The 16,362-nt window shown below is 51.9% G+C and overlaps 1 protein-coding gene across 3 annotated transcripts in view; it reads right to left on the bottom strand.

Annotated features, from left to right (window-relative positions):
* The window catches only part of LOC122615168, a 30,564-nt gene that overhangs the window by 3,259 nt on the left and 10,943 nt on the right, over positions 1–16,362 (bottom strand). For all 3 annotated transcript variants that reach the window (XM_043790112.1, XM_043790103.1, XM_043790121.1), the window contains exons 3-7: positions 10,808–10,889; positions 7,229–8,659; positions 6,961–7,163; positions 5,406–6,896; positions 19–5,337 (exon numbers count right to left, since the gene is read on the bottom strand). In XM_043790112.1, the coding sequence (XP_043646047.1) occupies positions 19–5,337; positions 5,406–6,896; positions 6,961–7,163; positions 7,229–8,659; positions 10,808–10,889 (8,526 nt within the window). The remainder of the gene's footprint in view (positions 1–18; positions 5,338–5,405; positions 6,897–6,960; positions 7,164–7,228; positions 8,660–10,807; positions 10,890–16,362) is intronic.

Raw genomic sequence — 16,362 nt, 5'->3', positions numbered from 1 at the left:
TTTCCTTCTAGTACTTACTTAGCAGAGAAACCTTGAAGCTGCAGGATGCAGTGTTTCCAGCTGCATCGGATGCAATGTAGGTGATGTCGTAGGTGCCCCACAGTAACGTAGTGCCAGATCGGTGTCCATTCCGCTCGTAGATCTTGGTCACGCCAATGTTGTCGCTGAAGTGCGGCTCATCCCAGGTGACCACCGCGGATCCGTTCTTGGCAATCACCCACAGATCTCCGGGGCAGTGCTCCACCACAGGCGGCTCCTTGTCCACGACCAGTTGCTGGCAATTGGCGCCCGTGTAGCCCACGGGGCACTTGCGTTGTCCGCATAGGGAGGGCACATTGCGCTCCACTCCGCCGGAAGTCACCTCGTAGCCCGCCCAGTTGAGGATGAGGCCGGGATAGAGAACCGGCTCAGATCGGCAGTCGCGCACCTGCTTCTGGATCTCCGACGTGATGTCGAGGGCTCTGGCCCACACCTGTGCCTTGGTAATTGTGCCCTGGAATCCGGAATCCGTGTAGGCCAGCTCATTGCTGTGTGCATATGGCTGTGGAAGTCCCAGCACTGCCCAGAGATATCCGGGCAGAGAGCCACCAGCTCCGTACTCCATCTTACTGGCAATCAGTCCCTCTGTGATCAGTTGCAGCTGTCCGGAGATTCCGTCCCAGACCACGGCTACATGGTGCCACTGGCCGTCGTTGACGGAGGTGTACTCGCCGAAGCTCAGGAAGGCATCGGGTTGGTCCTCAAAGAGCGACACCTGGACTCCACTGGAGTGGGCCTGGAGCAGCATACGACGGTGCTGGGTCATGCGGGCGGATTGCACGCCGTACAGGGTGAAGAAGATGCCGCGGTCGTCCTTCTGGGCAAACTGCACCCACATGGCGACGGTCAGGCTGTTCGCCTCGCCCGTGGGGAAGGGAACCACCTGGGCGGCGGTGGATCGCGATGGATCGCTGAAGTACAGGTCGTAGTCCACTTGGATGGCCTTTCGGCAATCGTCGCCGGTCATGTTGAAGGGACACTGGCAGTAGAAGCCGTTGGTCAGATCCACGCAGGTGGCGCCGGGCGGGCAAGAGTTGTCCTTGCAGTCCACGATGTCCTGCTCGCAATTGCGTCCGGTGAAGCCAGGTGGGCACTGGCAGCTGTAGCCAGCTCCATTGTCCACGCAGGTGGCTCCATTCTGGCAGACGTGCTCCTCGCAAGCGTCGTACTCGTACTGACAACCGATGCCCGAGTAATCCGCCGGGCAACTGCAGTTCAGGCCCGAGCCGAAGTCCTGGCACTTGCCACCGTGCATACACGGATCGCCGATGCAGCGTTCCGGGGCGGTCTCGCAGTTCTTGCCATCGGTGCCACTGGGACACACGCAGAAGTAGTCCTGGAACAGGTCGATGCAGCTGGCGTCGTTCTGGCAAGGAGCCTGAGCTCCGCACGTGGTCACCTGCTGCTCACAGCGCATGCCACTCCATCCTGGCTCGCAGCCGCACTCGAAGCCACCGACGCGATCCCGGCAGATGCCATTGTTCAGACAGGGCTGCGCCTCGCAGTCATCGATGTCCGTGGCGCACAGAGGGCCCTTGAACCCGTCCCGGCACACGCACTCGAACTTGTTGTCCAGGTCGAGGCAGCGCTCCGTGCCCACCGGATTGCAGGGGTCACTCAGACACTCGTCGATTTCGGCCTCGCAGGAGAGACCCACGTAGCCAGGACGGCACTTGCAGCTGAAGCCATCCAGCTGGTCCACACAGGTGGCGCCGTGCTGGCAGGGATTCGAGGCGCAGTCGTCGATGGTGTGCTGGCAGTTCTTGCCCGTGTAGCCGGGTTCGCAGTTGCAGCTGAAGCCATCCACCAGGTCCACGCAGGTGCCCTCATTGGCACAGGGTCGGTTCTCGCAGTCGTCGATGTTGATGTCGCAGGCCGATCCCGTCCAGCCCGGATGGCAGACGCACTCGTGGTCGAACAGGCGGTCCACGCAGGTGCCATGCTTGCACGGCTCCGACAGGCAGAGATCGATCTTTTGCTCGCACCGCTTGCCGGTGAATCCTGGCGGACAGGCGCACTGGAAGTCGTTGACCAGATCCGTGCAGTTGGCGCCCAGCAGGCAGGGATTCTCCGAACAGTCGTTGATGTTTTGCTCGCAGTGGATGCCCTCCCATCCCGGCACACACTCGCACTTGTAGCGACCCTGCTCCAAGGCCTGGCAGCTGGCGCCGTTGCCGCACGGATTACCATTCGCCGTGCACGGATCGATGGTCACATCGCACTGATCTCCGGTGTAGCCACTGCGGCACAGGCAGGTCACGTTCTTGAAGCCGGGCTCGTTCTTGCACATGGCCCTGGCCGGACATGTGTCGTTGCCACAGTCACTGGTCTCCTCCTGGCAGTTGATGCCCGAGTAGCCCGCCGGGCACTCACAGCGATAGCCCTGCGGCAGATCCTTGCACTGGCCACCATTGTAGCAGGGCTGGGAGGCGCACTCGTCGATGTCCTGTTCGCAGCGACGACCGGAGAAGCCGGCCGGACAGAAGCACTGGATGTCGTGGCCCATGGGCACGCAGAGTCCGCCGTGCTGGCAGGCGCCTTCTCCACAGACCACCGGCTTGCACTGCTCGCGTCCCTTGGAGGCGGGTGAATCGGTTCTCATGTTACTCGGACACTCGTTGCAGCTCTGTGCTCCCGCGGCTCCCTGGTAGTGATGCAGTGGGCAGGGCGAGCAAGGTGCCAGTCCGGTGGCGGAGTACGTTCCCGGAGCACACTTGGCGCGACACAGATCCTTGTTCGAGGCAGCCGGCTGGTAGGTGAAGGTCTGAGCCGCACACGCCTGGCAATCCTTAAATCCACCGGTTGGTGGTTCGGCGGTGAAGGAGTTACGCGGACACTCCAGGCAGGGCACCAGTCCGGTGGGTGAGTAGGTGCCGTAACCGCAGACGGGAATGCAGTCCGCCTGCGACTTGGTGCCCTCCTCCTTGGTGTAGGTTCCGGCCGGACAGCGCAGGCAGGTTCCCTGGCGGTCACGGTTCTGGTAGTAGCCCCTCGGACAGTAGGTGCAGCTGTTCTGACCCTCGGACACATACGTTCCGGCGGGACAGTGCAGGCAACGCGGCACATCGCTGGTGTCCATGTTCAGCACCTCGCCCACATTGCAGTTGAATCCGCGCGAGATCTGCGACTTGAGGGCGCGCAGTGGTGGACACTGGTTGCCGATGTTGGCAATGTTCAGCAGGTCATCGATCACGGCACTGGCATAGGGCACACTCAGGTCAAAGATCAGGTTCAGCGTGGAGCCGCACAGGTCGTACAGCTGTGGCTGACGCACAGCCGGCAGAATGGAAAGGATGAAGTCCATCTTGACCACATTCTCCTCCAGCAGCATGGGCACCGACTTCACAAAGGTCACGTTCATGTTCACATTCACGGCGGAGCAGCGCTGCGAGAGCAACTGGTTCAGTCCGCCGTAGTGCTGGGCCAGCACCTCCTGGTACTGACCCAGACAGGATTGGGCCACCGCTCCGTTGGCGCGGTAGGTGATGGCGGCGGTCACGTGGTAGGCGGCCTGCTCCGTGTTCTCGGACACGCAGTCGGGCACCACGGAGGTGGGGCGCCACAGACGGGACGTCTCGCAGGAGAAGGTCTTCAGGGGCTCGCCGTCCGTGAAGCGGAATCCTGGCTTGCAGGTGGCAATGCACTCGATGCCGCGATCGCCGGGCAGGCAATTGATGGCACCGTTGGCCGGCGGCTGGAGCTCCCAGTCGACGCAGGGCGAGGCCTTCACAGAGACCTGGAAGTGGCAGGCGGCCCGGTTGTTGTACTTATCCGTAGCCGTGACGGTCACGTTCTCGAAGTTTCCGATCTTGATGGTGGCAGTCTCGGGGCTGAACTGCAGCTTCACCTCTCCGGTGTCGTCGGAGGTCTTGATCCTCTTGCGGGTATCGTTGAAGTTCACGGTGTAGCTCTCCTGGCGATCCACCAGCTCAATCACATAGCTCTGGGGGCACTGCAGCAGTGGTGGAGTGACATCGGGCACCGTGATGTTGATCTCGCAGATGGCCACATTGCCATCGTAGTCGAAGGCCACGTACTTCACGACCGTATCCTTGAAAATGTAGCTGGGAGTGCGGAAGTTCTGTGGCTTGATCTCCAGGCGGGCAATCGATCCGGAGTTGTCCACCGCCGTGGGTTCGGTGAAGTTGACGGGAAGAACTCCGCCGTTCTCATCGCGACGCACCACAATGGGTTGCTGCGGGCAGTTCTGGAAGATCGGTGGCTCGTTGTCCACGCACGGGGAGTATCCGTAGTCGTAGCCGAGGAGGGGTTCCTGCTTGGGCTCCTCGCAGCCCATCAACTCGAACTTCAGACAGGCGTTGTCCATGTAGCTCACGATGCCGAGGATCACGAAGCGCGCCTGCACGAACTTGGGCAGCGTGATCATGGCCAGCTCTCCGTAGTTGCCCGGATCCCGCATGGTCAGGTTGAAGTTGGGGAAGTACACCACGTAGTTCTCGCTCTCAGCCTGTTTGTAGAAGAACCGGATCTCCGTGGGCCTGCCCACAATGTCGTTGGTGACCACACCCTTCACCAGAATGGCCTTGACTCGGTAGATCTGTCCGAGATCCACGCTCACGTAGGTGAAGGCCTCCTGCTTGCCACACCAGCCAGTGGCAGAGTTGAGGCGGATGTTCTTGGCCTCGTAATTGGGTCGCTCCGAGGTGGCATTGATGGCCGAGTCCGGAATCCTGCCGGAACCCAATCCCAAAGGCTTGATGACCTTGCACTCCGGCTCGCGTATGCACGTAATGGGTCGCGGATTGATCAGGATGTAGCCAGGACGATTGCATCCGAAGTACACCTCCGAGCTCTGCTCATAGCTGCGGGCAATCTGGCGACCATCGGCCGGTCTGCCGGGATCCTCGCACACTGGTCCCTCGCAGCGCAGATCACCAAAGTCCCAGATGCCATCAGCTCCACAGCGAACCACATTGTCGTGACGACCCGTCTGGCCAGCCAACTTGAAGGTGTTCTGGCAGCCAAAGAAGAAGCTGCTCTGGTACCGCGTGTCCACAAACTGTCCGTACTCCGCGCCGGGCGTGGGCATGGGCGCATAGCAGTCCACCCGTGGACAGGAGGGCTGCATTCCGGATAGCCAGTAGTCGGGCAGACCCGGCTTGGGGTCGTACACGCACTGCCGGAAACCGGAGGAGGCGGTGGCCCGCAGCTGGCGTCCCGCCGCTCCGCACGTAATGGTCACATTGTCGCGGAAGGGCACCAGCACGGATTCGGGATCGGGCCGGGCCACAGTTAGACCCTCCAACTTGTCATCGGGCAGGGAAACGCACTTGGCATCTGAAACGGGAACATTGCATAGTTAGTAAAATAGGAATCAAACGAGGAGCTGGATGTATAGCACTTACAATTGCACTCTGGTACGCTGGCGTTCCACTGACCGCTGGAGAGGCACAGGGCCGCCGAGCTGCCGCTCATGATGTAGCCAAAGTGGCACTGGAAGCGCACCACATCGCCGAAGTGATAGTCGTTCTTGTCGCTCAGCAGCTGCCCGTTCTCGGGCGCCTCCAGCTCGGGGCACATCAGGGGAACACAGGTCTTGTTGCGCTGATAGGTGTCCCCATCCCGTTCGCCGGACTCGGAGCGCTCGACGTGATAGCCAGCCGTGCCGTTGGAGGTGTACAGCTGGTAGCCAGTGTTGCAGCCACAGGCGAATCCGCCCGGGGAGTTGATGCACTTCTGGTCACAGCCGCCGTTGTTCTTGCTGCACTCGTTGATGTCCACGCAGTCCAAGCGGGTGCATCCCATCAGCTCCATGCGCAGACAGGGGGCGCCCACGTAGTCCTGGATGCGGAAGCGAATATAGCGAGCCTCGATGGGCAGGGGCAGGTTCAGGATGGAGAGCGTGGGCTCCAGGATGCGGAACTCTACGGCCGTGCCATCAGGATTGGCGTAGTCCTTGAACACATCCGTCAGATCGTTGGTGTACTGCAGACGCACCGCCGAGCTGAAGGCCACATTGCCATCGGGACGCTGCACGGACATGGTGCGGAAGCCACGCAGGATGGTGGGTGCCTTGAGGTCGATGAGGATCCAGTTGGCACCCGGCTCCGAGGAGCCACCGCACCAGCCATTCGTGTTCAAGCGCAGCTGCTCCTTGCTGTAGCCCGGCTCGCTCACCGAGGTGGTGATGCTGTCATCCGGAATGCCTCCATTACCCAGGCCCAAATCGCCCACGGGCCGGCACTCGGTGGTGGCCGTGAATCCCGATCTGCACTGGCAGTGGAAGGAGCCGTTCGTGTTCTGGCACTCGGTGGTGGTCAGGTCGCACTGCGAGGAGCTGCACTCGTTGATGTCCTCGCACGTCGGCGGCTGCTCGAACTTCTGGGCCTCGCTGCAGCGCATGATGTTGCTGCCGATCAGCTTGTAACCCTTGAAGCACTGCACCCTGGCCTCATCCCCAAAGAGATAGGCTCGCGTCGCGTCCACCACAAAGCCGTTGGCGATCGTCGGGAACTCGAAGCATCGCTTGCGCGTGCATCTGGGCACATCGCCGCTCCAGGTGCCGTTGGACATGCAGGTCAGCACGGGATGACCATTGCGCTCGTAGCCCGGCTCACACTCGTACTGGACAATGGTGCCGTAGCTGCGACCGCCTCCATTTAGCAGCGTCACGTTGGCGTGGGCCACCTCCGGCAGGGCTGCGCACTGGGAGGCCATGCAGTGGGGCTGTCGCTCCCAGCGGCCGTCCGGCAGACAGGAGATCTTCTCGATTGGAGCACTGGAGGCAAAGGCGAAGCCGGCGTAGCACTGGTACATCGCTATGCCGCGGTAGGTCACGTTCGAGGAGCCAATGGAGAAACCGTTGTCGATTTGTGGCACAGGACCGCAGTAGACCTCTGTGGAAGGGATTGCAAATCGATTAGTAAGCAAACTAGTTGTGGGATAGGTGGCCAGACTCACCCTGACACTTGGGTATGTAGGAGACACTCCAGTTGCCACCGCGCAGACATTCGGTAACCAGTCGCGTCTTGCCGGTGGCAAACTCCTGTCCAATGGGACATGTAAAGCTGACCAGCGTACCGAAAGCGGTGTCGCGACTGGAGGCCAAGGCTCCAATTCCGGGCTGCAGCTCCGGGCAGTCGGCCGAGAAAGTGGCCGACCATCTAAGAGATTCAGGTTTGTAAATAAGATACTGCAACCATGTTGTGTGGGTGTTATGAGCACTTACCCAGCTGCATTGTGCAGAGCATCCGAGGTGAACTTGATGAGCATCTCACCGGACGAGGCAGTCAGGGTCAGTTTGGGCGCCGCAGGGCCGGTGAATCCGTTTCCGGAGTGCAGGCGCAGACCGGAGGTGGAGGAGCCGTCGAACACCTGGACATTGTCGCTCTTGTGGACGGTGAACTTGTCGAACTTGAGGGAGAGTGGTGCACGGGCATTGTTGCGGATGGTGAAGTAGCACTCCTGGTTCTTGGGGTAGTCGGCCAATCCAAAGGCTGGTGAGGTAACGGTGCCGTTTCTGGCGGTGATCGTGGCCTTGCAGCCCTGGATGTACCGCAGACTGAAGCCCTTGCCGGCCTCACCCAAACTCGACTTGAAGTACAGGTAGAGAGCGTTGCCCGTGGAGATGATCACCCGGTTGTTCTGGGCCGTCTTTCCGGTCAGCTTGGCGATGGTGCGACTCATGGGCGATTCGCCATCGCGGATCATCAGGAAGTCGCGTCCATCGGCGATGTCCAGGTCGTCCACCTCGATGGAGATGATGCGACCCGGCTGTGCTTTGATCACATAGAGGCACTCCAGGCCACCGGGATACTGCTTCGGGTAGTTGGTGCTGGTCAGGATCTGGCGCTGCAGCGTGGCCTTCAGGATGCCGCCGCAGTTCTTGGCCTCCGTCTTCCACGTGGCCCTGAATCCCTTGCGCTCCACACTGCCGTCCGTGGTGAACTTGACGATCATGAAGTTGGAAGCGGACACGAAGGGCTGCGTGGTCAGATCCTGCTTGCCACTGAGCGTGGCCAGCGACACGGACTTGTCCTCGGTGCGGCCGCCCACCAGAATCTGCACGGTGTCGAAGGTCTTCTCCGTCTCGAAGTCCTGGAACTGCAGAATGATGTTGCTGCCCAGAGGTCCCTCCAGCGTCCACTTGCACTTGCTCAGCGCTCCGTACTTGTGCGGATAGTTGGGCGTCTCGATCACATCTCCGCCGGACTGCATGTGGTAGTGGCACTGTGCCGGACAGTCCAGTTCATCGGTGCCATCGCCACAATCATCGCTGCCGTCGCACTTGAAGGCCTGGTTGATGCACTTGCCGTTGGCGCAGTGGAGTGCTCCCTGTGGACAGGCCTGGGCTCGGCACATGAACGGCAGCAGGGACTCGCAGGTGCCCAGGTCCCAGCTCTGTGATTTGCCGGCGAAGGCGGCCGCCACACACTCTCCGGACTCGGCATTCGGCTGGTGGAGTGACCAATAGCCGGAGTACTGCGAGATCAGTGCTCCCGACGCGGACTCCAGCGTGTTGGTGCGCAGGTCGTCGAGGGAGGCCAGTCCCAGCCAGTACTTGTCCGAAGCCCTCTGGTTGGGATCACTGGCGCGGGCGATGGCCAGGGTTTCGTTGTTCTCCGCATAGCTGTCGATGGCCACCAGTTCGGCTCCGTATCTGCAATGCAATTTGGTTGGCTATTAGAAAACTCCACAGACAACGAAAGGCATCAGATAAGAACTGCACTTGTATTCATTTTCCGCCGATAACCACGAAGCTGGAGGATTTGGCCGATTAGTATGGTTAGTATGCTCTTGGCCAAGTTTCCGTTGCCGGGCGTAATGCAAGTACAATTATGCAGCTGCGCTTTACTTTCTATTTTCTGTTTCTATCTCAATTATTTGTAGCTGGCCGTGGATCGGGGGAAATCAGGCTCACACTCCACATGAAACTTTCGTTTCCAATCGCTAAACTCACTTCGATAGCAATCTGATAATTTGGAGTTCTGCGGGCCCAGCGTGGAAAACGAGTTTCGCCCAAATAAAGGCATTGCGACATTACGCATTCGCCGCGTGGGACGTGGCTGCCTGTGGCAAGCGGCTGCAGCTGCGGCATGCCAAAAAGGAAATCGAAAAAGCATACAAAATTATGTATGAGAGACACTCCCTGCCGTCAACAATTGCTGCGTGCCACACAGAGTGAAAACTTCAGACGCGGCTCCGCAAGTCGCGCTTTTTAATCTTTTTTTTGGCTTGGTTCGACATGTTTTATGTGGATTGGGCGTGTATTAAGGTGAGCAAGAAATATGCGATAAGTCGGAGTTTCCACTTAGAGGTCTTTTTTTAGAAAAAGAAATTCGAAGTTGGCGAATATGTGTGTTAACTCCTTATATTACTCCTTGTGTTTACACCCCAAATAAAAAGGGCAATGTTATTAAATGTTGTCTATTTTCTCCAGCTCAACAACTGATTTTCTTGCAACTTCCGAAACTATTTAATTTCCAGCTCGGCACATTACCAACTTGATTTTTAACTGGTAAAAGCTCCGTTAACTTGAAGTGTTAACACGCCTTGTCAGAGGTTTTTGCCTCATTCTACCCAATTTCGCAGGCTACGCACGCCAAAAAGAAATTTCACCGAAATAAGCCACTGAAGTATTTCACAGTTGAACGATTGGTTGACTGGGTAACGACACCTGTCAACGCAATCGCCCCGTGTTGATATAAACAATACTCATTGAAGATACGTGTGTATACATAACTTTTTGGCAAATCGACCATTTGAAGCAGCATAGCTACACAAATGAGTGGCGTATGTTGACCCCCAGCCACGTTAGTGGCATTCAAATGAGCACTGGAGCACTGGACTTGACTTGGGGCGGGGTCTATGGCATGTAAATTACATTAGGAGCAGTGCTGGTGGATGTGTCTTGGAGTCACGATGTGGCCGGCATACTTAAGTGGCACTTAACGGCGTTGGCGAGGAGAAATTGCGTAGGGCATTGACATTCAGCGGCAGCCAATAACTTTATTAATACTTATTTTCAGCTAACACAAGAAATACTCGTATGCTGGGTGCACCGAAAACCGGTGAAACTTTCACCCCAAAATGCCCCGTGGGTCAGCTCACGATTCTCACGTTCATTAAGCCCCGGCATCGAAATGCCCAATCCCCAAACTCTATTATCAAAACACTCTCAATTTTCGAGATGGGCCATCCTGGCAGGTGATCGCTGCTCAGGAATTTGGGTCATTGGTGCAGGTTAACGCCCAAAAAACCAAAAAAGAAGTTGGTGAAAAATGCCTGGAAGAAGTGCTTTGCCGGAAGCTTTCGGCGACTTTCTTTTCGCTCGAAAGGAGAAGGCGGAACGCAGAGTTGGAAATATTGAGTCACCCGGGTATCGATCGGCATATTGATGGCCCTGCCCAGTCGGGCTGAAAAGCAATTTGAAAACCTGGCCAGCAGAGCCAACTTGTTTTGCTTCTTTAGCTTTTTTGGCTCCAACTGCCGACCACTTTGGCATTGACAGTTAGCTGTCGGCGAACGGAAATGCAATGTGCTGCTGTAACGGCAATTGCTGGATCAAGAACTATATACCGATGGATATATATGTACCGCACTGTACCGCATTAATCCCTTCTACTCTCCGTCATGAACAGCAGGTAGCGAATTCGCTGAAGCGTAGCTAAAAAATGAAAACACCTTCTCAGGTTCGATTGATGACAAAGAGCGGAACAAGTTGCTTGCGGCGACTTCCTCACAAATCGGGCATAATCTCGTTTGGCTGGGGAAATTATCATATGGTTATGGTTGCGACTCCACTCACCTTCGACACAGTTCGGCGCTTTTATCCCACGAGTGCTTGATATTGAAATATTTATAACAATTTAAGCCGCGCAGTTCCCAACCTGAAAGATACGAAAGAGGAGTTTGCATATTAGACAAGGTTAATATGGTATGTTTAGTATACATTCTACGAGTAGTTCTAGACTAGAGATCATTTTAAACTTGACAATTTAATTTGGAATTCACCTAAGTTAAGATAAGTTTACTTATTTGAAACCACAGTCCCTAGAATTTCACTTAACCATAACAGTTAAGATGATTTGGTGCTCAAATATACTGTAAGCATTTCTTTACAGATTACTGGTACTTTAAATTAATTGATATTTTTAAGCCCAGCTTTGTGCATAGTACTTAACCCACAGCGTTGGTAAGCATTAGATCTAAGCCTCTTAAAAAACCAGCAAGACGATTTCATGGAAATTAAACAGCATGCTCTTAATCATTAAAAATCACCACCAACTGGCGAGGAAGGCGATATGCTCGCTGGTGACCCCAATCAGCATCTTAACTGGTTTTGCATAACTTATGTCCAGCAGCAACGACAACTTTCGGCGATGAGAACGAGAATTCAAACAGAAAATCAGCGGATAATTAAGTGGTTTGGGCCAACTGAGATGGGATTTCAGATGTGACTGTGACGCTTTCGTTTTCCTCCGAATGCTAAGAGTTTTCCCGGTAAAATGGGAAAGTTGCGCGCGAAACTTGGACTCGGACTCGCCTCGAAGTCAGCTTGATTGACAGCTTTCATTTAAAATCAAATCGTCTAAAATATGCACTGGCACACAACTCTTTGTTTGTCATGCGGGGGGATGAGGGGAGACTAAAACAAAAAGCAAAAGTATTTAAACAATTTGTTGCTGTTTTCATGCGCAGACGCACGCGCTGCTATTTTAAAGCCGCACACAAAAGTGGTCGGCAAATGTTGTCGTTGGTGTTTGGTGTTTTTCTGCGGGTTTCTGCGGCTAGTTGTTACAGATTTTCCAGATTTTCCAATTCGCATGGGTGTCCGAATGGGACTTTCACGATTTCCTTGTCCAAGTATTGCTTTGGCGGCACAACTGCATCCTGTCGATAAGGCATGCTCAATGGAAAACTGCATTTCTTCGTAATTATTTATTAAAGAAACCAAAGTGACAATTTCTAGGCTATATTTTTATGTACTAATCAAAAAGCTGCTTTTTAAAAATCGAAGGCAAATTGGCAGGTTTTAAGTGGAAAGTGTCATTTATCAGGATGAAAAGTCCAGCTTCTTTACAGGTAATTTCATGACAAACAAGTTATTTAAGCAAAATAAATATTGATTGAAATGTAGGAAAATATGTATCTTTACTTAATGGTTGTACCCATTTTTAACCATCTTATTTCATTCCCCAAGTCAACAATTTCCCGAATGAATCGATCAGTGAGCTGGCCGCAAACTTGCGGTCATTACCTATTTTACCATCGATCCCACCCAACTTAGCAGCTTACAAAAGAAGTTAACGTTACTCCTGCGGCTTATTTGTTTGCCTAACTGGCCAACTGGCTGACTGGCTAACTGGCGGGTAGAACCGCTATTGGCCGCACAATTTGTTCGAATTTATTTATTTGTCTGCCCAGTTACCGCAGCGCAATTTGGTATTAGCCATGCTTGAATGCCAAAATAACCACAGATAACTGTAAGCTGTTCCACTTGCAGAAAACCGAATGGTTCTTGGACATTTCTGGACTTCTTTCGGCGATCTTTCTGGGTTACCTCACACGCTTCAATGGAAATCTAAATCAGCACAGGGGCCTTCTGAGTAATTGTATTTAATGGCTGCAAATAGATTCCAACCCACAGAACTGAGTTTTTTCTTTCTTCTTTCGAGCAGCAGTCTGTGATAAATTCTCCACCTTGTGGCCATGTCACCGTGACAGCCAAGAACTTCGGAGTTCGATTCCCGTCGGGCAATTAAAGCCACGTAACTGCCAATTGGCTTCGGCAATTCTTTGGGTCTTGTCTTCGACTTGGGTGCAGCCACAGAGAACTGGACAAGGTTAGCCGGTTTCAGTCTCCATCCTCGTCTTTTCTACTTCTACTTCTCCGCCTTTGCTTGTTGTAATTTCTTTGGTTTTATTGAATTGTGTGCCAGATATTTGAAATTCTTGCCAGGAAGTTTTGTTTTCCCCAGGTTTTTGCGCCATTACCTATGCAAATGTTTGCTGCGTGACTTGGCCAAGTGTTTCGCTCCGTCTTTGTCTCATTAACTCAGTGCTTCTCTTTCTGCTGGCTAAGTATGCGCCTGATCATTGTCTATATATAATTTGCAGGGCAGGCTCAGTGATTGCAGCATACGAAAAGATCTTGTGAAGACAATGCCAAATTAATAATGTGAGAATTGCTTACGTAAAAATCATCTACTTATATTATATATAAGCACGTGGGATTTTCACCTGCATAGGTATATGCCTATATCTAGGGCTATATGCTTCTTGTAATACCTCATTTTGTCAAAGTAATGATTGCTCATTACATTAGCTAATTAAATTTTAGTGGGTTAGGTGGGTTACGATCTTAAATTTTAAGCCAAGAAGATGAAATTTTGATTAACTGGAGCTACTAACATTTTTCATAACAAAGTACATATATCACGTAAATATTTTTCACTTTTTCTAAATTGTCAAAAGAGTAAAATTACGATGATTAATTCTGGTTTGCTTAACAGCACGTACTTATTACCCAATTTCCGACAAATAAATATGCCATGCCCTGTTTTCAAACCCACTCTTTCGAAATCGTGGAAGTTCTTTTTCTTGACAGAAACAAGAAAAGTAAACTAAAGGAAAAAGTGAAACCTTGATTGCGGCTGGCAATAAATCTTCTTTAGTGTGCTCATTTCATTAACCCCATTGCCAGCCGAGTAACTCGGCATCTTAGCCATTAAATCTCTACAAAAGAAGAGGCTTACGAACCGAATTAGATCTTAATTTCAGTGAGTGCGTAGCTTTAATTAAATATATTCCTTACTATTTAATTATCTTCTTTTTTCTGTTCACACAGAAGTCGGTGGAGCAGAAAAGCGTTGACTTCTTTTAACCAAAACTAAAAAGCCACCGACATATGTAGAAATATTTGTTTAATTTGAGTTGAGTGCACGCTTATTTCACGCTTTATGATTTACTAAACGCTTCCATATCATAAATAAAACTGCAAACAACCAACGAAGACATCCCAAATAGTGGTGGTAACGCATTGTCGCTACGCCATAAATCACTTTTGGGGGCGCTAATCCAAGTGTGTGCCTGCCGACCCAGAACCCCTAATCAGCTTAGCCGAAACACCACACTTTTCTGCCAGTGTACGCATGGATGGAGCCCAGAGAAGCCGCAATAGAACTCATCGACCGACAGACAGGGAGAGATGCTCATTTAATTAGCTGGAACTCTTGGCAGCTCGGCTGCGTTTACTCAAGCGTGTCCAAAAATGTGGAACTTGCCGTTCTAAGTCTTCGCGATCGACGGCGCTCATGCCGCGAGCCATGTTTGTCAGTCCATCAGTCCGTCAGTCTGTGAGTCCGTCAGTTACGTCGGCTTGGTCATCATCAATTTGAGGCTTTTACCGTTAGGCCTCAGGATTCCTAAGTGGCCGCCGATGGCCGATGGCGGTACAACTTCTGTTCGAGTTGGCGGTCAGTACGAACATGGTGCAAATTGATTACTCGTAGACCGTTGGGTTTGACCATTTGGTGGTAGAAGGTGGAAGCATTATAATCGTTTTAAATTTTAGGTGATTTTCTAGATGGTTTTTATTTATTTGAAAATAAGCTTGTCAAGGCGAACTTGGCATTTCCCATATCATCATCACTGTGCGCTTGACACCACCCAGAGATCTTAACCATCTGACAGCTCAACTAATGGCGCAACATCATAATTCCATTAGTTGAGTCATAAAATCAAAAGCATCACTTCTTAGCCCATATCCATGTCCATGATATCGGTGTATTAACACCGATCAATATGCAACGGCTAAATGGGTGTAAAAAACTGCAGTAACTGCCAAGAGTTTGGCCTATTTTTCGAGCCGTCGTTTGTGCAATGAAACCCAAGCGACTGCACCTAAAACAAGTCACCGATACCCAGACACCTGCATATGCACAACTTAAGTGCGGTGAAAAAAATATTTAAAAAAAATAAAAGACTTAGGCAACGAACTTGTTTGGCTCTGCACAAGTGTTAATCAGCAGAGCAAGCTGCAGCTAGTTGAGCGATGGATGGACTTGGATGGCTAGGAAGCGGCGGCGCAAGTGGCACAGCGGGTAAAAGCTGGAGCCAAGGGGAGGTGCACTGCGAGAAAAATCGCTATGCAATCAAATGTGCAGAAACTTACTGAAATCACATAAACTGCTTTAATGTCTGGAATATATTATAGGAAAACCTAATAAATAACTTGTTGTTAATGAATGAACTATTGCACTTTTCTCACTGTGCACAGTAAGTCGGGTAAGTGAAAAAAAGTAAGCAGCTACGACTGCAGCAGCGGAAAACCGTTAAGAAATCTCGTTTGTGTGGGGCCCAAGTCTGGAGTTGGAAATTCTTCATATGGAGTATATATATTCTATATATACAATGCTGTCATGGCATTCTACGAAGCAGAGAAAATGGTAATGGGTGAGGAGAGAAACAAGTTTGGCATATGTAATAACCGTTATCGGCTACTTGCTGCCACATTTTTTTTGTTCAGGTGTTGTAGGCGGCAATGCCAAGTGAAAGGCTTATGGCCCAAACTCCACCAACCTGCGACACCCCCTTCATATTGATTGATTAGCCTGGTCGTAACTTCCGTCATGTACACATTTTCTGCACACTCTTCAGCTCACCGAATTTCGATTCTTTATAGTCGATTTTTTCATGGTTTCGTTGGGTGCTAACTCGTTTAGCAGGTTGCTCATTGGCTTTTGTCATTAGAACAGGAATTTTTATAGCACAAACGTATGCGATATGTTTATGACACAAATATGGATAAGCCTACACTGGGGAATAAATACTTATGTTGATAAACTTGATTTTCTGCAAACAAAGCGGGAAGAGAATAAAGATCATGATAAGCTCTAAATGGTATGAACATGGAAATGCCATTTTTAGAAAATTATAAAAAGTGATAAAATTGGACTCCCTATTAATATCAAAAAAATTACCTAATCGACTTTTGAGTGTTTTTCACTTATCATCGATAAATTTGTGTTCTTTATGCTGGATTATCAAGCGTAAAAACTCCGCCAGTCATCGTTAATCTATCCAAAAAGCAGCGTGAAATTAAAAAAAATATAACGCGAGATTTAAGTGGTTACTTGATAATTTGGGTCGGCTAAAATTTCTCCCATCCAGTTGCATCCGTACACCTTTGATGTTGAGAAAAAACACCTCAGTCAACTCAGACACTTTAACAACCGGAAATGGTTCATCATACCACGCTTCGATCAAAGACAATCAATTACGCCATTAACAACGTTTAGAACAGTCAAGGCAAAGACAAAGAATTCTTAAAGGCATAATTGCCAGCTTGAAGCACACCCA

Source organism: Drosophila teissieri, chromosome 2L, assembly GCF_016746235.2.
Source record: "Drosophila teissieri strain GT53w chromosome 2L, Prin_Dtei_1.1, whole genome shotgun sequence".
Classification (NCBI taxonomy): Eukaryota; Metazoa; Arthropoda; class Insecta; order Diptera; family Drosophilidae; genus Drosophila; species Drosophila teissieri.
This window is presented reverse-complemented; position numbering and strand designations above follow the sequence as displayed.